This window comes from Mastigoproctus giganteus, chromosome 4 (genome assembly GCF_048544385.1).
Source record: "Mastigoproctus giganteus isolate SK-2022 chromosome 4, ASM4854438v1, whole genome shotgun sequence".
NCBI lineage: Eukaryota > Metazoa > Arthropoda > Arachnida > Uropygi > Thelyphonidae > Mastigoproctus > Mastigoproctus giganteus.
The window spans coordinates 120,448,789-120,473,397 of record NC_143578.1 but is presented as its reverse complement, the minus strand read 5'-3'; the positions used below and the strand labels follow the sequence as shown (position 1 = coordinate 120,473,397).

General features: G+C 36.9%; 1 protein-coding gene across 2 annotated transcripts in view; it reads right to left on the bottom strand.

Annotated features, from left to right (window-relative positions):
* The window catches only part of LOC150087026 (tubulin polyglutamylase complex subunit 2), a 153,507-nt gene that overhangs the window by 110,234 nt on the left and 18,664 nt on the right, over positions 1-24,609 (bottom strand). For both annotated transcript variants that reach the window (XM_090371756.1, XM_090371755.1), the window contains exons 3-4: positions 21,296-21,383; positions 14,726-14,854 (exon numbers count right to left, since the gene is read on the bottom strand). In XM_090371756.1, coding sequence (XP_090227882.1) covers positions 14,726-14,854; positions 21,296-21,383 — 217 coding nt within the window. The remainder of the gene's footprint in view (positions 1-14,725; positions 14,855-21,295; positions 21,384-24,609) is intronic.

The following is a 24,609-nucleotide window of genomic DNA, read 5'->3' as shown; positions in this document are numbered from 1 at the left end:
CTGATTCATTCCCTTCCTTCTAAAGTTTACATAAGTAAAGAACTCCTTGCTGTTTTTCTTTGCATCCCTTGCCAAAGATTTCTCGTAATCTGCCTTCGCCTGCCTAACCTCCTTTGTAACTTGGTTACAGATCAAAATATATCTATCATAGGCTTCTGTGTCACATGTTAATTTATGTGTATCCCATGCATTTTTCTTCTCTGCCATTAGTTCATCTGACATCCATTTAGGCCTGAACCTTGAACATTATTTCTTAGTTGGTATGTAAAGCCTAGTAGCTTCCAAGATAAGTTCTTTGAATGCTTCCCATTTTGAGTTTGCTGTTGGTAACATCATCAGTTGTAGATGATGTTACCCACTGTATAGAATTTAAATACTGTCTCAGACCATCGTAGTCGCCTTTACGAAAGCAATAACCCTTCCCTTTTCCCCTGATGGCACCTACCTCCTTGAGTAAATCCCACTTCAGCACACTGTGATCACTGCCACCTAGTGGTTCCTGTATCTGCAGATTCTTAATGCATGAAGAATCACTACTGACAATCAAATCAAGAGTATTGCTCCCTCTAGTTGCCTTCCGAACATGCTGATTTAGAAAACAATCATCCAATAAATCCATAAAAGCCTTGCTAGTGTGGGAGTGACCAGCCCATAAATTCCAGTCAATATCTGGGAAATTAAAATCCCCCATTATATGACTCTCTGATTTACTGGCCCACTCTATTTCACTGTAGACTTTCTTATTATACTCATCAGAGTCATTAGGCCTATAGCACACTCCTACTCTCAATTTTGATGTCCCAATGCTTATGTCACACCAAACTGACTCGACACTGCACTGTCCAGCGATGTCGACTGGCTTCACTTCCTTGGATTTTATGTGTTTCTTAACTAATAGCATAACCCCTCCTCTCTTCCTATCCTTTCTGTAGTTGTTGTACTCCCCAAATTCCAGTTCTGCATTACTTATATCTGTGACACCACGTCTCTGATATCCCAACAATATCTGCCTTTGATGCTTTGAGCAATACCTCAAATTCATCAAATTTATTTACCAAACTCCTAGCATTGGTGTACACGCACATATACATGCACCTGTTCTTTTTCTTAGCTGCCCTAACACAACCCATGTGTTTACTTGTACCCCAATGACTCCCAGCAGTCTCTGAAATATTCTGCATCTTATTTTCCAGGCTGCTGCTCATTCCAATAGAAGCAGTGCAAGAATCACTTTCACCTCTGCCAGTGGCTACTGTTGATCTCTTAGTCCTTGTATCCCCCCAATCTAGTAGTTTTCCGACCCACCTAACACTGCCTCGATTGCATCAGCAAACATTCTTACACCCTTTCTATTTAAGTGTATCCCATCCCTGTAGAAGCAGTCTCTCCTGTTAACAAGCACAGACCAGGCTGAAAAAAATTCTACCCCTTGAGCCTTGCACAATCTTTCCGGGGCCCAATTGATCGACAGGGCTCTCATCATATACTCCCTCCTATCGTGTCTGGGCAGAATTGCAGACACTTTCAAATTCACCCCTAATTGAAGGCTTTTTTTCAACAGTGACCTGTACTTGTTAAGAAATTATGCTGGTCTCCTACTCTTAATATCATTAGTGCCAATGGGTACAACTATATCACCTTTTGTGCACTTAAAAGATGATATCCGCTGTACAACGTCATCAGCCTTTGCCCCTGGCAGACATACCATGGTCCTGTTCCACCTATCCTTTTTACAAAGCATGTTTTCCGTTTCCCTGACAACAGAGTCACCAACAACTACTAGTTCCTTTGGGACCAGCGCATTCTGCCTTGGGGGTTGCCGCTGTGTTGCGCAATGCCCAAGTGTAATCTCTGGCGTCAGTGTGGGCAGCTGAGAGCTTGATGGGCCCCTCACTTTTAATCCTTCAAGGGCATCCACCCTGTCCTTCAAGTTCTCATATAGGCCCATAACAATGCTGAGTTGTTGTCTGATTTCCTTACACTCCTTGCATCGTGCACATACAAAGAAATCCCCCATGGCAGTATCATGTCCCGTACCTAACTGCTCCACAAACATCAAGCAATTAGTGCATTTTAAAAGGCTATGATTCAGAGGGCAATTGCCCCCCCCTCAGTTCTCCCCTGAGCCACAGCACTTCCATTAGCTTGAGCCTTTTGCTTTGCTGCTCTAGTCTGAGTCATGATTTCGATTTAATTTCAATAAAATTTCAATTTCAGTACAAAATTAAAACCCTAAACTTGTATAACACAGTTATTACACTATATTTATGTTTCAGTATCCAGTGTTATCTACGAAATCCCTTTATATAACCTCCATATCAAGTTAAATATTAATTATTTATTTTTGCTAATTATTTATGTTACGTAATCTAAGTCGTTATATGTATATAGTTAAAAGTACAATTTAATTGACAATGAAGTTCAACAAGATTAATAGATTTACTGATTAACTGACAATATTATATTATGTACTATACTATACTAAGTTTATGCTATCTAGTTCGAGATATTTTGTATCGCGTAACAATGGCGGCAAGTTAAAAACGGTAAATCTAAGGACACTTAAGTATCAATTAACTTCCAAATCTCGCTGTCTCAATTCAGAATAAACTAAGGATCCTGACTAGTTACTTACAGAAAATAATTTGATATAACAATTGGTTAATAAATCAGCTAAATATGGTTAAAAAAAAACCTCTCGTTCAACGGAGCTGTAACTTGTAACACGTGGATTTGATACCCTTACCAATACTAAGTAATACCTACAAAGTCTCTATCTAAGTTAAACTTTAAACTACGTATAGTAACTAGGAATTTGGAAAATTAAATGCACTAGGCGTAATCCTTATGGGTTTTGATAATTAACTATATAATATCGGTGTAAATTCACCATAGTTAACCCATATATTTGAGCTACCATTGTAGCGAAGGCGTTATTTATTTGAAGTAATTCAATAGTAGCTATCTTGTTGTGAAGGCAACCACATTATGAGATATAATTAAAACGATGCCTTCTACGCTACAATCGTAGCTCAAATATATGGGTTAACTATGGTGTATTTCCACCGATATTATATAGTTAATTATAAAAACCCATAAGGATTATGCCTAGTGCATTTAATTTTCCAAATACATTACCACCACACCCTTTTGGAATCTCTTATAATGCGGATATAACTTTGCAACTGAGATGGCTTGTTGTATTACCTGGGTACCTGCCCGCCCACTGATGACGAAGCCAAACGGCTTCGAAACGATCGTCTGGGTGGTGGTACCGCTGAAAATAAATAACAGTAGCCTTCTCTACTAGAGAAGCGTTATTTATTTGAAGTAATTCAATAGTAGCTATCTTGTTGTGAAGGCAACCACATTATGAGATACAATTAAAACGATGCCTTCTATGCTACAATCGTAGCTCAAATATATGGGTTAACTATGGTGTATTTACACCGATATTATATAGTAACTAGGAATATAAAGCAACTCTAGAAAATAAGTTAATATGCCAATTTAAGCTAATAAAACAGAAAATAAATCAGAAAAAACTTCTCTGTTCCAGGAGCGGAAATAAGATACGTCCGCACAGGTTACTCTCGTTCTCAAACTTCCTGGTCACTTTAACCAGAGTCACTGGTTAAAGATGCATTGCAGGATCATCTAGACAAGACTGCAGCAATATTCCGACACAGCATGGGTTTGTTAAGGGAAAGTCTTGTCTTACAAATTTGATAGGATGTTATGATGTGGTTACAAAGGAACTGGATGCAAAAAATAATTTTATCATATATTTGGATTTTGGGAAAGCTTTTGACACTGTTGCGCATGGAAGACTATTGTACAAATTGCAGCAGAATGGTATTAACGATAAGTTGCTACAATGGATAAAAGGATGGTTAAGTTGGAGAAGACAGAGGGCGGTAATCAATGGGTGCTGCTCTTCGTGGACTAATGTTATTAGTAGAGTTCCACAGGGTTCGGTGTTAGGTCCACTGTTGTTTTGTATATTTATCAATGATATTAATGAAGGTATATCAGGCTTAATGTCGAAGTTTGCAGATGATACAAAGGTTGGCAGGGTTGTTAATGACAGTAATAGCAGTGTGCTACTGCAACAGGATCTAGATAATTTGGGCAGATGGGCTAAAAAGTGGCAACTGAAGTTTAACCTTGACTAATGCAAAGTACTCCATATGGGTAGAAGTAACCCCAGAGAAATGTACCAACTGTGTGGTACTACACTTAAGGTGGTAGAAAATGAAAAAGACCTGGGAGTAATTGGGCAGTCAGATATGAAGTTTTCTGAGCAATGCAGACAGGCTGCCAGGGCAGGTCATGGGGTTTTGTCAATGATATATAAAAATTTTGCTAGCAGGGAGAAGGAGGTGATTGTCCCTCTGTATAAGGCAATGGTCAGGCCACGCCTTGAGTACTGCATACAGGTCTGGAGGCCTCATTTTAGGAAGGATGTAGATTTACTTGAGCGTGTGCAGAGAAGGGCAACAAGATTGGTGAGGGGAATGAAGGGATCCTCTTACCAAGAGAGGCTTAAGTTCTGCAAACTGCAGTGGCTGGAGACTAGGCACCTGTGTGGTGATCTGATTGAGGTGTATAAGGCCTTGAATGGGTTAAGTATGCTGAATTCTGATGGGATTCTTCCACTTGTTCAGATTACGAACCTAAGGGGGCATAAATTCAAATTAAGAAAGGACAGAGGTAGAATAGATGTGCGGAAATTTGCCTTTAGCCAGCGGGTGGTTAATTGCTGGAACAAACTTCCATCTGTCCTTGTGGAAGTTGATAGGTTGAATAAATTTAAGAAGGAACTGGACAGGCATTTGGAGGGAATGGTGTGATTTTTTTTTTTTTTTTTTTTTTAGCTGATGCTGCATAAGCTCATACACTTGCTTTCTTCCATCACATGCCACTACTACTACTACTACATTTGTCTTCAACATGACGGAGCGCCTGCCCATTTGAACAGGCATTTTGGGTGTCAATGGATTGGCTGTGGTGGACCCGTTGCCTGGCCCCCCACGCTCACCTGATTTATTGAGCCTTGATTTCTTTCTGTGGGGGGCCCTCAAATCTATTGTGTATGAATCGCCTGTGGAGACGGAAATGGATTCCGTGGCGATTCTCGTCTGCACTGCTGCTACTGTCAAAGAAACTCCAGGTGTGTTCAACAGTGTCTGCCAATCCATGCTGCGTCGGTGTCACGCATGCATCGCATCTCATGGTGGAACCTTCGAGTATCTGTTGTAACATCATGAAATGCATCCATCTCGTACTCCATTGTTAATATTATGTCAAATAAATGTTTGCCACTAATTACTGTCTTGTGTCATTTCTGCTTCTTGTGCCTCTGCTACTAATTTCCTGTGATGTTTCCTGTTATGTTTTCCTATGCGATTCACATTCCTTTAGATGTTACCTACCTCCCCTAAACGTTTGTACCAATATTTTTGAGATACCCTGTATAATAACTGTATGACAGAAGGCATATTCCCAAAAATATGGAAAAAAGCTGTATTAAGATTAATTCTCAAAAACCCTGAGAAACCCCCTACTTATCCCAAATCACATAGACCAATAACCCTACTCCTTGTACTAGGGAAAATATACGAAAGACTAATATATAGCAGATTAGCTCAATACTATGCAGAAGCAGGTTTACATTGATCTGATTGATGTGTGTAAGGCCTTGAATGGGTTGAGCACGCTGAATTCTGATGGGATTCTTCCACTTGTTCAGATTACGAACCTAAGGGGACATAAATTCAAATTAAGGAAAAACAGATGTAGAATAGATGTGCAAAAATTTGCCTTTAGCCAGCGGGTAATTGCTGGAACAAATTTCCATCTGTCATTGTGGAAGTTGATAGGATAAATAAATTTAAGGAGGAACTGGACAAACATTTAGAGGGAATGGTTGTGTGAAAATTTTTTTTTTTTTTTTTTGGTTGATGCTGCATAAGCAAATACACTCTTTCTTGCATCAGATGCCACTACTACTACTACTGACAATACTCTCAGTTTAATAATATGAAAATCACAGATTAAAATTTTCAAAAAATCATTCAAATGTTTTAAGTATTATAATAATCTTAATATATAGTCAGTTCTGCTATAACGTGGTACATGTGTAACTAAAAATCTCCGCGTTATGGTATTTCGTACATTAAAAACAACAAGGCTTACGGCAAGCAACGAGTGGTTTAATAGGTTCAAGCATAGCGTTGGTTTCCAAAACATTAAAGTATTAGCATTAGCATTAGTAGAGGCATATGATGCAAGAAAGCAAGCTTATTCAGCATCAGCCAAAAAAAAAAAAAAAAAACCACTACTCCCATTTCACCCCTCCGTTCGTTCGAAATACCTGTCCAGCTGAGCGTTAAATTTGTTTAGGCTATCAACTTCAACAACAAGCGATGGGAGTTTATTCCACAAACCAACTGCCCGCTGGCTAAAGGCAAATTTCCGCACATCTATCCGACATCCGTCCTTCCTCAATTTGAATTTATGCCCTCTCAGGTGATTATTCTGAGCAAGAGGAAGAATCTCATCGGCATTGAGCATGCTCAAGCCTTTCAAAGCCTTATACACCTCTATCAGATCACCTCGCCGATGCCTAGTCTCCAGGCTCTGTAATTTGCAAAACTTAAGCCTTTCTTCGTAAGGGCAACCCTTTGTTCCATTCACTAATCTTGTTGCCCTTCTCTGTACTCGTTCCAGCAGCTCTATATCCTTCTTGAAATGAGGCCTCCAGACCTGTATACAGTACTCAAGGTGTGGCCTGACCAATGCCTTATAAAAGGGAATAATCACATCTCTGTCCCTGCTAGAAAAATTCCTGTATATCATTGACAAGACACCATGAGCTACTCTTGCAGCTCGTCTGCACTGCTCAGAGAACTTCATATCTGCCTGCACAATTACCCCCAGGTCCTTTTCATTCTCTACCACTGTCAGCGTAGTACCACAGAGTTGATACGTTGATCTGGGGTTACTGTTTCCCATATGTAGTACTTTACATTTGTCAATGTTAAACTTCATTTGCCACCTCTCAGCCCATCTGCTCAACCTTTCCAGATCCTGTTGCAGCAGCATAGTATCAGTAGTGTCCTTAACAACCCTGCCAACCTTGGTATCGTCTGCAAACTTGGACATTAAGCCTGATACACCATCATCAATATCATTTATAAATACAGAAAACAACAATGGACCCAACACTGAACCCTGAGGAACTCCACTAATAACATTAGTCCACGTTGAGCAGTGTCCATTGATTACCACTCTCTGTCTTCTGCCACTCAACCATCCCTTTATCCATAGCAGCAATTTGCCTCCAATGCCACACTTCTCCAATTTGTGCAGCAGTCTTCCATGCGCAACAGTATCAAAAGCCTTTCTAAGATCCAAATATATAATATCAAAGTTATTCCCTGCATCCAGTTCTTTTGTGACTACATCATAGTATCCAATCAAATTGGTCAGACAAGACCTGCCCTTAACAAAACCATGCTGTGTCTGAACTATAACTGAATTCTTGTCCAGATGATCCTGCAGTGCTTCTTTAACCAGTGCCTCCATTAATTTTCCTGGAACCGAAGTTAAACTAACAGGTCTATAATTACTTGTGTCAGCCTTTGAACCTCCTTTGTGAATTGGGGTTACATTTGCACATCTCCAGTCCATGGGTACCTCCCCTGAGTCCAAAGAAGCTCTCATAATTATGGCTAGGGGTTTGTTTACTTCCTTTGCTGCCTCCTTTAATATAACTGGCTAGATCCCATCCACCCCGGGTGCCTTTTTTATGTTTATCCTCAACAATTTCTCCTCCACTTTCCTCTCAGTTATTAGAAAATCATCTAGCTCACTGCCAATGTTTACTTCACCAACGACATTCCCCTTCCTGAATAACTCCTCATGTGTGAATGTAGATGCAAAATACTCGTTTAGATTGTTAGCCACCTGAGCTGGATCCTCAACTGTTGAACCATCAACATTCAGTGGACCAATCTGATTCATCCCTTTCCTTCTTGAGTTTAAATAGGTAAAGAACTCTTTTCTGTATGCTGGTGAAGTCGCCAGTGCTGATTCTGCAGTTGCAGAGAAATTTTGTGATGTGTTGGAAAAAATTATTGATGAAGGTGGCTATTCAATGCAGCAAATTTTTAACGTTGACGAGACTAATCTGAATTGGAAAAAAATTCCAGATCGAATATACATTGCTAAAGAGGGAAAGATAATGCCAAAATGCAAGGCTTCAAAAAATGGATAGGGCCTTGCTTGGGGCTAATGCAGCGGGAGATTACAGATTAAAACCAGTGCTTATGTACCATTCTGGAAATCCTCCTGCACTTAAGGGTATCAATAAAGCCACTCTACCCATGCATTTGCAATTGAACCAGAGAGCATGGATAACAATATCTCTCTTTGAGGATTGGTTTAAATGCTGCTTCATTCCCAGAGGTTGAAAAATATTGTAAAGACAATGACATTCCTTTCAAGATTTTTGCTTCTATTAGATAATGCTCCTGGACATCTTACGCATCTAGATGATTTCAATTTGAACGTGAGAGTAATATTTCTACTGCCGAACACGACTTTACTCTACTGCAAGCATGGTCTGCAGTAGATGGTGAGAAAAATTGTACTTTAAGAGACGTTTGAAATCTTTCAATATTTACCATGCCATCTTAAAACATTAATAATGCCTGGGTGGAAATTATTAAAAGTTGTTTAAATGGTGCATGGAAGAAAATATGCCCACAGTACATAAAAGGCTTTGAAGGGTTTGAAAAAGATGAATCATATGAAGAGGTTACAGATAAGATTGTAAAGGTCGCAGAGCTACTTCAGTTGGAGATTTTGCAAAGACGTGGAGGAGTTAATAGAGGAAGAAGAGAAGGAATTATCTAACGAAGAACTTATTGACTTGCAGGCAGCGATAGTGAAAGAAGAATACGCTGACAATGCTGACGAAGCTCATGATGAACCAAATGAGAAGCCGAGACACTTCATCACCAGAGAGAGAGAGAGAGAGAGAGATGGCACTGGCATTTCGTGAAATTGCATCGGCAATGGTGAGGTCTGAGAAGATGGATCATGACAGCGAAAGATTCTTAAAAGTTAACCAAGGGATGAATGATATGCTTGCTTGCTACAAAGAAATCTGGCGCCTCCGTAGCCAGGTGGGAAGGAGCAGCAGTGCGTAGCACACGCTTCTTGATTAGACAGGGGTTCGAGCCCGTCACCACCAAATACGGAGGATGCGGAAAGGTCAGGGAATGACCACAGCATATCCCAGAGCAATATGGCCTTAGTTGCTAATGCTCCTAAAAACCAAATAACAAACAAACAAAGAAATCTACGATGAAAAGAAAAAAGCCACCATCCAGTCATCCACTGATATGTTCTTTCGTATGGCTGAGTGGCTGACCCCTTCTAAATCTCCACAGGCCTCAACCTCCACAGCGGCATACTTATCAGCTGAAGACCGATTCTGGCAACGATGCTCGAGAGGTAAAACTTACTGATATTATGCCTGTCTCCTCTTTTTTTGTAATTTTATAATTTTAAAATTGCATGCTTTTGTAATTTTTCCTGCGCATAAGATAAAAAAATTGAATAAATATAATAAATAATTCTATTTACATGTTCGTCGAACATTTCTTTTTGATTCAATCAATTCAGCGAGCACAGTTGCAATGGATCCTGACAGCGAACGATTCTTAAAAGTTAACAGAGGGGTGAATGATATGCTGGCTTGCTACAAAGAAATCTACGATGAAAAGAAAAAAGCCACCATCCAGTCATCCATTGATATGTTCTTTCGTATGGCTGAGTGGCTGATCCCTTCTAAATCTCCACAGGCCTCAACCTCCACAGCGGCGTACTTATTGGCTGAAGACATCGATTCTGGCAACGATGCTCAAGAGGTAAAGCTTACTGATGTTATGCCTGTCTCCTCTCTTTTTTTGTAATTTTAAAATTTTTAAATTGCATGCTTTTGTAATTTTTCCTGCGCATAAGATAAAAAAATTGAATAAATACAATAAATAATTCTATTTACATGTTCGTCGAACATTTCTTTTTTGATTCAATCAATTCAGCAAGTACAGTTGCGATGCTGCACAAGCATTGGGGAAATTCCGACTTCCATAGCGTTCCGCGGAATGCAGCCATTATGTATGTCGGGAAGTTCCTGTATAAGGTAATAAACAGCTATCTTACAGACAGATGTGTCTCAATGCACACAAGGTTCCAGGAAATGACATGCCCTGTGAATAAAGGCTGCCCACAGGGTTCAATCCTTGGCCCTTTCTTCTGGAATTGTTCTGGATGAATTTTTGGCATTGGATCTGGGCCCTGTGGATAGCCTGGCCTTTGCGGGTCACATGATTTTCCTCGTAAAAGGTAACATATGAGTGGTTGTAGAGCAAAGATCAAATGCCACCCTCTTTCAGCTGCAAGAGTGGGCACAAATGCATATGCTAAAAATATCGCTTGGAAAAACCAAACAAATAGTTCTAAAAGGCAATTTGGACATAAGAAAATGTCCACAAATTAAAATTAACACACCTACAATAAAAATAGTTACAGAACTAAAATATCTTGGAGTGGTCTTTGATTCAAAATTAACTTTTTATTCCCATTTGACCTACTTGGCAAAGAAAGTGAGAAATTATGCAGGTATGATTGCTGGGATCAGTCAATCAGACTGGGAGCTCAAAATAAAGACCCTGGCAATCATATACTGTGCAATGTTCCTACATGTTATCACCTATGGAGCTGGTGCATGGTTCACCTGTTTGGCCATAGTAAGAAACAGGAATAAATTAGAATTGATACAAAGGATAATACTTCTCACCATTACCAGAGCAAGTTGCACAGTGAGCAAACCTGCACTACAGTTGCTGGCCGGAGCACTCCCACTTTACCTGGAAGTAGCCAAAAGAGACTTGTTTTATAGACTTAATACAAGAATTTCTGGGGGTAGCCCTTGATACAGCCAACACCATCAATGCTGAAAGAAAAAGAATAGCCACAAATCTCTATGAGCCATGGCAAACAAAATGGGAGCAGGAAATCAGAGTTCTAGTTACCAAACGGTTTCTGCCACGGGTGGCAATGGTCAGCCCAAAGCCGCCTAAGTGGTATGCCCCTGGACTTTTTACAACATTCATATTGACAGGTCATAGCTCCCTAAAGACAAAACTAACCTCCTTAGGGTTGATGACCCAAATTGCACCTGTGACAAGAGTGAAGAGTGGGCACACATTCTATATGAATGTATAATTTATGACATCCCCAGAACACAGCTAATAGCACAGATTGGCCCCCTTCCAAGGGGAGAAGAATATCTATTCATTATAGAAGAGAAAAATTATAATGCCTTTACAACCTTCACACAGAAAATATTTGAAATGCGCAGAACTATCCAAAGAATGGCAATTCAGCCTCCCAGCAATTAAACAATAATAAATAGTTAAAATTGCCCACATCTCCTGCCACGCAAAGACGATGACCTAATAACTGTCAGGACAGCAGAATTCTGTGCCCCGACATGACAAAATCGGATTGACCTGGGTACCCCCCAGGTCAATCCGGTACTACCTTTGCCATGTGTAGGACCCTGGGGCCCACACAAAATAAGTAACCATGTGGGGGATAGATGACAGGCAGCCAGGGAAGCAGATTAGCTGAAAAATATCAGTAAGCTGGTAGCAAGAGGATGCAATGTAGAATGAAAGACAGAATGAATAGGCTGGTCACTGAGTGAAAGAGTGAATTAGGAATTATGGTAAAAGGGAATAAATGTCAGTTTTGGTGAAAGAAAAAGTGACCCAGCAAAAGGGAAAGAGAGTGAATGAGTGTTATGGTGAATGGGAATGAGTGGAAGAGCAAAATGTAATTAGCTGAAAGAATACCAAGTTGTCTGAAAGATGTCTTGACTAGCACTTCGAATTCATCATATTTATTTACTATACTTCTAGCATTGGTGAATAGGCACGTATACATGCACCTATTCTTAGTTACCCTAACACAGCCTATGTATTTATTTGTTTCATGATGACTCTCACTAGTCCCTGGAACCCCTAGCACCCCGCCCTCCAGTCCGCTACTCATTCTAATAGAAGCAGTACGGCTACTATTAACCTTTTAGTCTGTGAAGCCCCCCAAGCTAGCAGTTTTCCAACTCACCTAACGCTCCTTGTTAGCATCAGCAAACACACTTGCACCCTTTCTATTTAAGTGTATCCCATCCCTGTACAAGCAATCTCTCCTGTTAACAAGCACAGACCACGCTGAGAAAAAATTCTACCTCATGAGCCTTGCACAATCCCTCCAGGGCCAAATTGATTGACAAGGCTCTCATCATATACTCCCTCCTATCATGTCTGGGCAGAAAATCAGACACTTTCAAATTTAATCCTAACTCATGACTTTTTTTCAGCATTGACCTGTACTTGTTAAGTAAATCTGCAGATCTCCTACTCTTAATGTCTTTGATTACCTACATATAGGCTGACAGTTTAGGGAAATTCGAAGGTCAGTTGGATTGTCGCTTATAGGAGGAGGGAAATACACAGATTGTCTATTTCCTTTTCTCTTATTATTATTTATTTTATTTTATTATTATTATTTTATTTATTTATTATTTATTTATTTTTTTGGCTGGTGCAGCTTAAGCCTTAGGCTTCCTTGCATGACATGGCATTATTAATACTAATATCGATGACATTTTACCTGGATAGCAATGGACTGTCCATATACAATGGTACCATGGCTCACAGAGTGGAGGAATGCTAAGCAGAGTACTCAAGTGATATGTAGTGTTTGCCAGTGTGAACAGTCACCATACATGAATCTTATCAGAGATTGTGGAATCATCTGGAACAATCCGTCCAAGTTAGTCCTCAGCATCCACCAAATTTGATGGATCTAAAGATCACCCTTACACATGAATATTACTAGAGATACCTGTACACTTAGTCAAATCTAAGCCACATAGCACTGCTGCTGCTGCTGTCACAGCAACAATTCTGCCACCACCACCATTAAAGGAGGGTCTGCATGCCATTAGATACATTTCTTAATAATTTAGTAGGGCAGTATAAGTATTTTTTTATCATATTTGTAGTCAATGAAAGCAATTGCAAATCCATAGTAATATCAGGTAAGTCTGCACTTCCTTACATTCTTATTTTACTCACTTGTACTTTTCAGTTATCTCCTTATGTTCTGGTTTCAACCATTCATAATTCTCAGAAACTGACTTGATAAGCAAGAAACTGTACGAGTAATATAAATACTAGCTATAACAGGAATCCAAAATTTGCAGAGAAAATAAAGAATCATATATCTCATATTGTGGAGTCCATCACAAAGTTCAGGTCAACCTTTTTAGCTACAAACTTATAAGGAATAAAGGAAACCTTACTGAGAAAAATCCTCTTTGTATTAGAGAAAATTTTAATTGCTTATAAAAAATAACATGGAAGACATAAATAAGATTTTGAATTTTCTTCAGCTAACAAAAATTCAAGTCATAGAAGTTCAACTGAATTTGTGAATAATAAAGGTATTCTAATTATTTTATTTCTCAATCCCTCTCTTCTTTTACCGTCTCTGAGATACATTCAGTATGGACTTTCCTTATTCTTTATAAGAAAAGAATTTACTAATCCGTTTTTACTCTGTGAAGATGGCATTCCTCTGAAAGATTGACAAATATCCAAACTTTAGGGCTGGTTTCCTTCAAATGAGGATGTGAAATTATGACGGATTTTAAAGTTAATATTTCTTAAATTTAGTTCTTTAATCAATTTATATAATAATAAGAAATAAATGCACAAGACATAATAAACTACGAACTTGAAATTTACTATAGAACTTTCAGTGTAAATACACAATTCTTTGTTCATAATAGAAAACTACAGTAATAGTGTGAATTGCATCGATTTAATTGTATCTCATATGGTAAGTCATTGTAAAGGTAGTCACAGCTCAAATGGCAACTCGTTGTGAAGGTAGTCACAATATGAGATAAAATTAAATTGATGTCGTTCACACCACTACTATTATGAACAAAGAATTGCGTATTCATGCTGAAAGTTCTATAGTTACATGTTTGTTTATCATCCAATAAAACAGTCCAAATAATGTCACTTTTCTAACACTAATGTAATTTATTTAAATTTTTTTTTGTTTCTATTGAGTCAAAATCTACAAAGATTTGCCAATATACAGGATCTTTTGAAAGGCTGAAATGATATTTCCATATTTAACTAGTCTTCGGTACAAATAAAGCAAAGAGTTCAATGTTGCAAGTTTTTACTATTTATTTCCTCTCTTCCCAGCTCACTTCTTTCCAAATATATTCACGAGTTTTTGAACAGCAGTATGTGACATTCCAGAACAGCACATATTGCTACAAACAATTTCTAATGCAATTTATATTTTACAATTATAATCATGCTATAGTTATGGTTAATGTTGCACTATGCTATAGAGAAATTTCACAGACTTTCACATGAAGTGAGCTCTAGGAAATATCAGAAGAAACACAAGCAAATTATAAAATTTTTCTAAAAGTGTGTAGGCAAAGGGAACAAATATGCAGAAATCACATAATCACATAATACAGTTCTCTGTGCTAAACACAGAACAGCTGTGTGAATAAAATTTTTAAATTGGGAAAAAAAAACTTATTACCAACCTTCAGGATCATTATTCTCAATATCTAACAAGGTTGGCAGTTCTGAATGAAGATTAGAACGCTTTGGTGCCACACGACGAAGTTTTGATAAAGAATTTATTTCAACGCACCCTCCTGGAACAGGCTCACCTAAAATTTAAATATTTTAAAAATAACTTTAAAAAAGTAAAGGTCACATAACTATTAAAAATAAAATGCTTAAACATATAACTAAACAGCAAAATGATGGAAAAACCAATGTAAAAGAGAACTATATAAATTAAATATTCTGATCCAAATCATATTATTTATGGTTTATATAACATTAATTCAAGTGCTCCTGCTCCTACCTGTACCACATCATAAGATTTTCTGTACCTCACATTTTCTGAGAATTAAAAATTGGCATAAATTCATTTAACTGTGAAAGGAATGTTTGGGCAAACACTGTTTCAAGGTTAATGATAAATTTCTGTCTTCCTTTGAAATGAAATTTTATGGTTTTTGCCAAGTAACTGCATTTTTGAGAATATGTGGTTAGTTTCAAAGTGCCACAGTAGCTGAGAATTTACCATCCTCTTTGATACCTTACATAAACAATTGTAAGCACTATGGAATGATAATTAGTTGTATGTTTGGGATCTTTACCTGCCTTAGGAAAGGCTAGTATGACTGCTTTATGTTAAGGCTCTGGGAATTACTCATCTAAAAAGATCCTGTTAGATCACATTGTAGTCAACAAGTTACAAACTGAAAAAGTGAAAAGCATAATAATAAAAGATAAGAAATAATACATTTTAACTGCATTCCTTTGCATACAACATAACTGCTTTCTTTCACTTGCAATGTTCTACTTTTTTTTTACTTTCATCATACTGTAACCCATTAGCAATGTAATGCTTTCTTTTGCTTGCAGTGTACTGCATCTCCTTTCACTTGCTTGATTATAGGTGGCATCATTCCTTCCCCCAATGCTGACGGGCCGAAAAGAGAAATCTGAGCACTGCTCACTTGGGGACCTTCTTGAGGACCCCCACCTAATTGATCTGGAGACACTATCTCTGCTGAAAGAGAGAACTAAAACAAATCATCATTAACACCCCTTTTCCTTGTTATACATTCAACAAGTAAGCAGATGATTGTCAAGGTACTGCCTTTTTTCCTCCAGAAATCAATTACAAAATTATTTAGCTCCTGTTAAAGTTTGATAAACTTCTTGTCTCCACTTCCCTACAGAATTTTTCATGTGTGAATGTAGATGCAAAATACTCATTCAGTTTGTCAGCTACCCGACCAGGATCATCAACAGCAAAACCATTGATATCAAGTGGACCAACCTTTAGCAATAACCACAATCAGCATTGTGGTTATTCTACATAAAATCCTAAATATGGAGTAACCACAATCAGCATTCATCCAAATTTTGCAGCTTTTAGTAGCTTTTCCAAATGCTTGCTAAATGTTGCTCCACTTGATATCAATGGAGATTACTCGATCTTAATGAATTTGCGATAATACCGACAGCTGGAATTCTGTGGGTTATTATGGTGAAATGTGTTTACACTTCCATGGAATCTTCAATCATATAAGAAAATTAATTTTCAGAATCTTCTCTTCATTCCTATTTTCAAAGCTTCATAATTTTTACTCCGTTCTCACTTGTGTGTATCGTGTTACTTGCAATTTGTGTGTGCCATGGTCTTTATTACTGATTGCTTATCTTTTTACTGTTTTAAATTTTAACCCCCACCCACAAATGTCAGTGAACAGAAATGTCAACTAGTTAGTATGTATATATTATAGTACGTATTACTTCTGATTTTCACGTATCATTTAGTTTTTTAATTAGTAAGGTAACAAGGTAAATTTGTGCTTAATATATCTTTACTTTTACAGCCTGTGGATAATATTCCTCCAATTTTTGCTAATTAGAATCGCTGTTTAATAGAATTTTAATTCAGTTCACAAACATGATCACAATGACCTGCACTTACTACACATCATATAGTGAACGGTACTTTACTATGGTGAGTCCATTGTAATGTGATTTGATTGTGCAGTGAACCAATTGTAAAGCAAGGGTCCACTGTATTTTTAACTATTTACGTGAAACTTCAGATAATTGGGGCTTAATCGGGCCAAAACGCACTAGTCCCGATGTGTCCCAAATAACCAGAATCGACTGTATATATATACATATACATACACGCAATAAACTTCCACTGTAACGCTTTCAGAGACTCTTGCCCCAAAGAGCAGCATAAGCAGAAAACTATTCTAACCAGGAACACATTTCTGGAGGCAATTTTTCACTTTTCATCAATATTTTGGTATATAATATTGATTATTGACTGTTTATACAGTGTTTATCAAGCAGTGGTTTATATGCAAGTTAAAAACCTGCACAAATAATGTAGTGCAGTCTTTTTTTTTTTTTTTTTTTCCTTTGGCACTTTTTTTTTTTGCACAAAGAGAATGAAAATTTTTAAAAAGATTTTAAATTAAGATAATATCTTAAATATTACTATATAATAATAATTATTATTATTATTCTGTTATTAATACTTCAGTCATCACATGAAAGACAATAGTCCTCCATCACATTTAAAACTATTGCCTACTTGTGGTACTTACACATTCAATGATACAGCTTTCAGTACACTGCAAGCTTCCTAAAATACTCATTCTGTTTTCATGTGATTTTGAATCAGCTGCTGGTCACCAGTCTAATTAATTTTGGAGAAATAATTTTATCTGGAGGACAATAGTCAGCTGTGCAGGCAGCTGAAGATCCTGCTTCTTTAACATGTGAACATCATGGAGACGTTTCCTCCATGATGAAGCATATTAATGATGAATTAACAGCCATATGACAGAATCAAGAGATTAATTCTGAGAAGGGAAGACAGACTTTTGCTTTCCTTCCCCTCTGTTCTTACATTAGACCATAAGTGGAAGCTGTACCTGCAGTCTGAGTTGTTTGCCTGTTTTGTCCTGACTAGGCATGGCCTGAGGTCTAGGCTAAGTCAGCTGGGGTTAGCCATTTCTGACCTTTGAGTGTGGTGAGCTAGAGACCAGCCTCTATGTCATGTTACATTGTGCAAACTATACTCACTTGTGTGCTCAAGTGGGGTGAAAGACCTTCATTCTGTATGAGGACTCGCCCTTGATTTGTTTAGAGACTAAAGGGCACTTGGTTTCTTTAATAAGTACTAAGTACAGCAGACAAGTATGTAGAAAGAGTGATATTAGGTAGTAGAGGCCTATCCTCGTGGTGAGGTGCGCATGCCTGTTCCCTCCACGAGGCCAAATGGCCAAGCTCTCAATAACAACATTCAGTGCATTTGAGCTGACCAGTGGATCATTGTTGTTTAACTTAGTTGTGTTAATTGTGTGGTTTTTTACATTGGTGAAATGTGTTTCCCCTTTACTGAAATATTCATTTGTATAAAAAAACAAATAAATTTTCAGAATCTTCTCTTCATTCCTTTTTTTTAAGTTTCGTAAACTTGTTACTCCGTGCAAATCGTGTTAGTTACAATTTGTGCGTTTTGTTAAAAATGCTTATGCATGCTATTGAAATTTATAAAGAAAAGAGAAGATTATCTTGGAAATAAACACCTCTTGAAGTATTTCTTAAGAAGATGACTCCTTGTACAACAAACCAACCAGTTCCGAGCCAATAATGAGTGATAAACCAGTGTGCATTTAGTCGATGATGATGATGAAGAATAAACATTCTTTAACATTTGTAATCATAAATAATTTCTCTATTATTATAATTTGCTTGATTTTACAGGCTATGTTTCCATTTCTTTGGATAAATCAATCATTGTTTAAACAAACTAATTAGCTAACTAATTTCATTGTTGAGAATATAACCCCTGTTTTTAACATTATGTCTATGGGAAATAAATTCCTGCTTTACGAGTGCACGCTAGGAACAAATTAACTCATAAAATCCAGAACTACCTGTACAATTCTAATCAGCACAATGGTGCTATTACAACTTAACATACCGACTACACTTATCTGCATATTCTATACAAACACACAAATTAAAATTAAATAATCACTAAATTAAATTGACAACCTACAGTAGTATGACTGGGACATTACCAGTTAAAGAGCACTTGACAAGTGTCCCAAAAGGATAAGTAAAACGTCACATTTGTACCAGTTTTGCTATATGACTACACAAGAACTCAAAATAAAGAATAACTATCCATGGCACTGGGCAATAATGCACAATAACATATAGATGGTATTGTGCATTATTACAAGTATTAGATGGTATCTGTAATTTTGTGGCAGTTATTTGGATTTATAAAACCTTTATTACCTATAAATATATAATAAAATGCGATTTTAAAATGAATTGTTTAAATAAAATGGAATCAAACTTAAACAATGAAATTTTCAGCTGTTCAGTGCCACTGTGCGGCCTATCCTTTGCTCATGCTCAGAAACCACTAGAGTTGGTTAAGTTTCTGCTAAGGCATTAAGAAATTGCAGTTTAAATCTAACTGAGCCATAAAGCAAATACAGTGGATTCCGGTTATTTGGGCCACCGGTTAATCGGGGCAGCCGTTTATTTGGGGCAAATCTTAAAAAACAAAAACCAATGGAGAAAATAACCAGGGTTTACTTCGCTTAATTGGGACAAAATGCCGTTTAATCGGGGCAGGAGACCTCAGCACTGGAGATTACCCTACGATTGTCTCTGACCGTACCACTTAGTTCGGTCGGATTTCTGGAGGTCACAACCATAAAACAATAAAAACAATTAGCAGTCACCTGTTTATTGGGCTTTTCTGTTAGTGCAATCTATCATAAACGGACAGTAAACTCGATCTTATTGAATTTGCAATAATACCGACAGCTGGAATTCTGTGAGTTATTATGGTAAAATGTGTTTACACTTCCATGGAATCTTCAATCATATAAAAAAAATAATTTTCACAATCTTCTCTTCATTCCTATTTTTAAAGCTTCCTAATTTGTTACTCTGTTCTCACTTGCGCGTGTTGTGTTACTTGCAATTTGTGTGTGCCCTGTTCTTTGTTATTGATTGCTTATCTTTTTAGTTTTAAATTTCAGCCCCCACCAACAAATGTCAATGAACAGAAATGTCAACTAGTTTAGTTAGTATGTACATATTACAGTGCGTATTAATTATTCCGATTATCACGTATATTCTTCAGATTTTCACGTATCATTTAATTTTTTAATTGGTAAGGTAATAAAGGGTAAATTTGTGCTTAATATATCTTTACTTTTATAACCTGTGGATAATATTCCTCCTATTTTCGCTAATTAGAATCGCTGTTTAATAGAATTAAAATTCAATTCACAAACGTGATCAGAATGACCGGCGCTTAGTGCACATCGTATAGTGAACGGTACTTTACTATTTTGAGTTCGTCGTAACGTGATTTGATTGTACAGTGAACTAATTGTAAAGGGGGGGGGGGTAAATTGTATTTTTAACTATTTACGTGAAACTTCGGATAATTGGGGCAGCCGCTTAATCGGGCCAAAATGCACTAGTACCGATGTGTCCCAAATAACCGGAATCGACTGTATTACCAGGGACATTACCAGTTAAAGAGCACTTGACAAGTGTCCCAAAAGGCTAAGTAAAATGTCACATTTGTACTGGTTTTGCCATATGACTACACAAGGACTCAAAATAAAGAATAACTATCCATGGCACTGGGCAATAATGCACAATAACATATTAGATGTTATTGTGCATTATTACAGGTATTAGATGGTACCTGTAATTTTGTGGCAGTTACTTGAATTTATAAAATCTTCATTACCTATAAATATACAATATAATATAATGTGATTTTAAAACGAATTATTTAAACAAAAGGGAAATAAACCTAAACAATGAAATTTGTCAGATATTCAGTGCAGCCTATCCTTTGCTCATGCTCAGTAGCCACTAGATTATCAATGGACATTGCTCTTTGTGGATAAGATACAATAAGATACACATTAACAACAACAAAAACAAGCAACTGCTGAACCTAATATAATTATACTACAGTGCTTGTAACTGTGACTATCCTCTAGATATGAAATTCATTTTCAGTTTTAAAATCCAGTTTTGAATATCAATACACAAAATTGTATGGTTTCTTTTTTATCAGATTTTTTTTCTCTCTTTCCATTATTTATGGGGGTCATGATTTTTCACTTTTAAAATCAGAAATTTCATTATAATGAAATGTCCCAGTTTGTGTTATAGTCACCTTTAACCTAAATGGTCACCTATAGGTTAAAGGTAACCTATAGGTCACCTTTAACCTAAATGTGCACTTTTAAGTAAAAAGTGCACATTTAGGTTAAAAGTACATATGCATAGTAAGCACAGCAATGTTGTGTGAACAAAAAATTAGTTAGCATGTTAAAAAATAAACAATTGTGTAGAAATTAATATGATTACAATCCCTGAATAAACCAAACCAGAAAATTTTGAAATCAAGGTACAATAACTGATTTCAGGGTTCAATAACTAAAAATACTTGCTCCTGTATGATTTTCTATTTATGAAGTTCTAAAAAGAATGCAAACAGTTACCTTTCATTTTGATGTTCCATTTCACTTGTAATCCATCAGTTGCTGAGTAAAAATGCTGCAGGTCTAGTGGCAGGATACAGTTATTTCTCTAAATGAGAAATAACTGGGTTATGAGAGGTCTAATGGGATGAAAATAAAGATAACTGGTTAAAATAATTCTAAATTATATACAGTACAAATACAGCTATCATCATAAGATCTAAACTGAAATAGGAAATTTCAGTTTACATCATATGTAAGAGGTTGAACGTGTTTAATAAGATAAATACTTCACTGAATTTTATTTTCTGTAAGCACACTATTCTCTGTCATGAGAATGCGATATTCTCTTCAGTAATAGGTTGGGCTTATGGTCATTTAGAAAACAACTTCGTTATTCACAAGTTGACCATTCAAATTTTAAATCTTCTCAGAACACAACTTTTTGTGTTCTGAGATTTTGAAAAACAAATGTTTTATATTAAAAATAAATATTTCAATTATTTTTTGAAAATAAAACATTTCTGCAGTGCTTTAGACATAGTTTTTATCCTCTCTTATTTAAATATTATCGTCATTATTATCTATCTTCGGCTGACAGCGAGCGAAATGTTCAATCAAAAAGACTATGCACTTCTTTAATAATGGGACATGAGCCAAACTCTTCCATAAAATGAAGAACAGGGTGCATAACAACAAGATGCCCTGCCATAAAGCACCAAGAGTGCATGCTTTTAGTGACTGGGTGCAAGAGAGTGTGCAAATTTCCAATTCTTGTTTAAAAAAGCACATGTACATAATTATCAAAACTATGCTTAACTTGATGCTGAATTTTTACTTTTTGTGTGAGAACTAACAGAAATTTCTGGAATTTTCAAAAAAGAAAAAAAAAAAAAGAACGCTTTTGTTTGTGGCTATTGGGAGTTTCATCCACATGGATTGAGTAGATGAAGAATCACTCAAAATTTTTGTGGAGTAATCTGACTGCAGACTACATGTAAAAAAAAATAACAAGAGAAAATAACTGACTATTGGAACAAATTCCCACCCAGTCTTGCAGACCATCATATTTACACATATAATTGTCGCACTTTTTATCTTACTTTTGATAAAAAGTAAGCCTGAAAATAGAGTTATGATTTTCAGGGGCAGTTTCATAATGCAATAAATATGGCATAAGATACATAGTCTGCCTATTTCAACTAAATCAACACTCATTTTATTAGAAAAAACTTTTCCACTTTTCTAATAAACAGTAAGAAATAGTTGTAAGTTTGGTTTCCTTATTCTCCAACTGAGCAATAGTGGGTAAAACAAAAAAATAAAAGGTGTTTACACAATGAAAAGATACACCTGCAATAAAAGTGCAATATCTATTTACTGAAATTAATATCACTAAAATTATTGATTTTAGACTTCTTGTGATCATCTATATGCTCTGGTCTTTCCAGTTGCTATCTTCAGTTCTGTCAAAGGGCATTGGAGATGTCAATTTTTTTTAAAATTTTGGTGATCATATCCTTACCAATTAGGCTCCAATTCCTTACAAGCATATTACTGATGCACATTATTATTTCAAATATTATAAATACCATTTTGATTGCTTCATACACGAAGAAACAAGAACCAAGTATTTTGAACATCACTGCCTGTACTTTTATTTCATCCTCAAAAAACAAAGTGAAAGCAACATATATTACATGTTTGTTTGTTATTTGGTTTTTCGGAGCATTAGCAACTAAGGCCATATTGCTTCGGGAATATGCGGTGGTCATTCCCTTGACCTTTCCACATCCTCCGTATTTGGTGGTGATGGGCTCGAATCCCAGTCTAATCAAGAAGCGTGTGCTACGCACTGCTGCTCCTTCCCACCTGGCTATGGAGACGCCTTATATTACATGTAAAATTATGTCATTTTCAATGGGTTCGTAATGTACATATATCAAAAATTAACAAAATGATATGGGATTTAGGGTTAAAAAGATCCAGACTGTGAGAAGAGTTTAATGTCGTATGAGTTAGTGCAATAGCATCATCTCAATACACAGTAAATAAACCGCTTGGTTTAAATGGAAGTTTATTGGCACAAGGGCAACTAAGGCCAAATTGTGCCTGTCACAGTAATTGTGCAAATGATTTTTTTTTTTTTCCAGTCATATGTCAGATAAGTTCATATAAATGAATTTGTTTTAAAAAACTAAATAAATCGGATAGATTTGCATCATCACTGAGAACATGGTTCATCTCTAATGAATTGTTTTGCGCTAAAACCGATTTAAAATTTGTTAATCGGGCAGCATGAATGTAAGGACACTCGAGGAGAATGTGTTCACTGTAAGTAGGGCGGAACAATGATGACAATGAGGAGGTTCATCCTCTGTCAACAAATGGAGGTGGGTGAGATAGGAATGCCCAATGCGTGTCCTTGCAAGGACAACCTCTTCTCGTCTGTTTAATCGTGAACTAGATTTCCAGTATTGTGGCTTTTTCTTTATTTGGAAAAGTTTATTGTGGGTCTGTTGCTGCCATACTGATGTCCATTGGTCAATACATAACTGTTTTATGATAAGTTTACAGTCCATATAAGGAATCGAGGCAAGTGAAGATACGGGGTTGACTGGATTTTTTGCTGCTTGATCTGCTTTCTCATTTCCCTGGATTCCAGCATGCCCAGGAATCCAGCAGAACCTTACCTCTGTGTTATATTTTGCGAGATTAATTAGCTGAGCTCTGATTTCTTTCAGAATAGGATGAGAGTTCGGCCATTTATGTTGTAAAGAAGTTACTGCACTCAAGGAATCGGTATAGATTATAATTTCTTCATTAGACCTGTTGTTGGCGTGTTTGATAGCCATTTTTATTGCATGGAGTTCAGCGGTGTAAATACTGCAACTTGGGAAAAGTTTTTCGGAGGTTGCACAAGTGGGAAAAACTACTGCAGCACCTACATCTGTATCAGATTTGGATCCATCAGTATATATTTGAAGACAGTGAGTGTTTGCTGATGCACGAGTTGAATGTAGTTGCTGTATATTTTGATTGTCCAACGCCTGTTTTCCCCACTTTTGAAAGTATTCATCGAATAAAGGTTTGAAAGTGGACCATGGAGGCTCAATTTCTCCGGTGTCTGGGTGGATATTGTCTAGTGGGACACTCCAATTCTGTGCAACATCCTTCAATCTGATTCCAGCAAGTTTATTTTCATTTGGTTTATTTCTGTACAAATTTTGGAAACACGGAGTAAACATGTAAGGCCAGATGGGATGTGAGGGCATACTCCGAAGTTTGGCAGTGTATGTAAGCAGCATCTGTCTCCGAAGCGATAATGGAGGTTT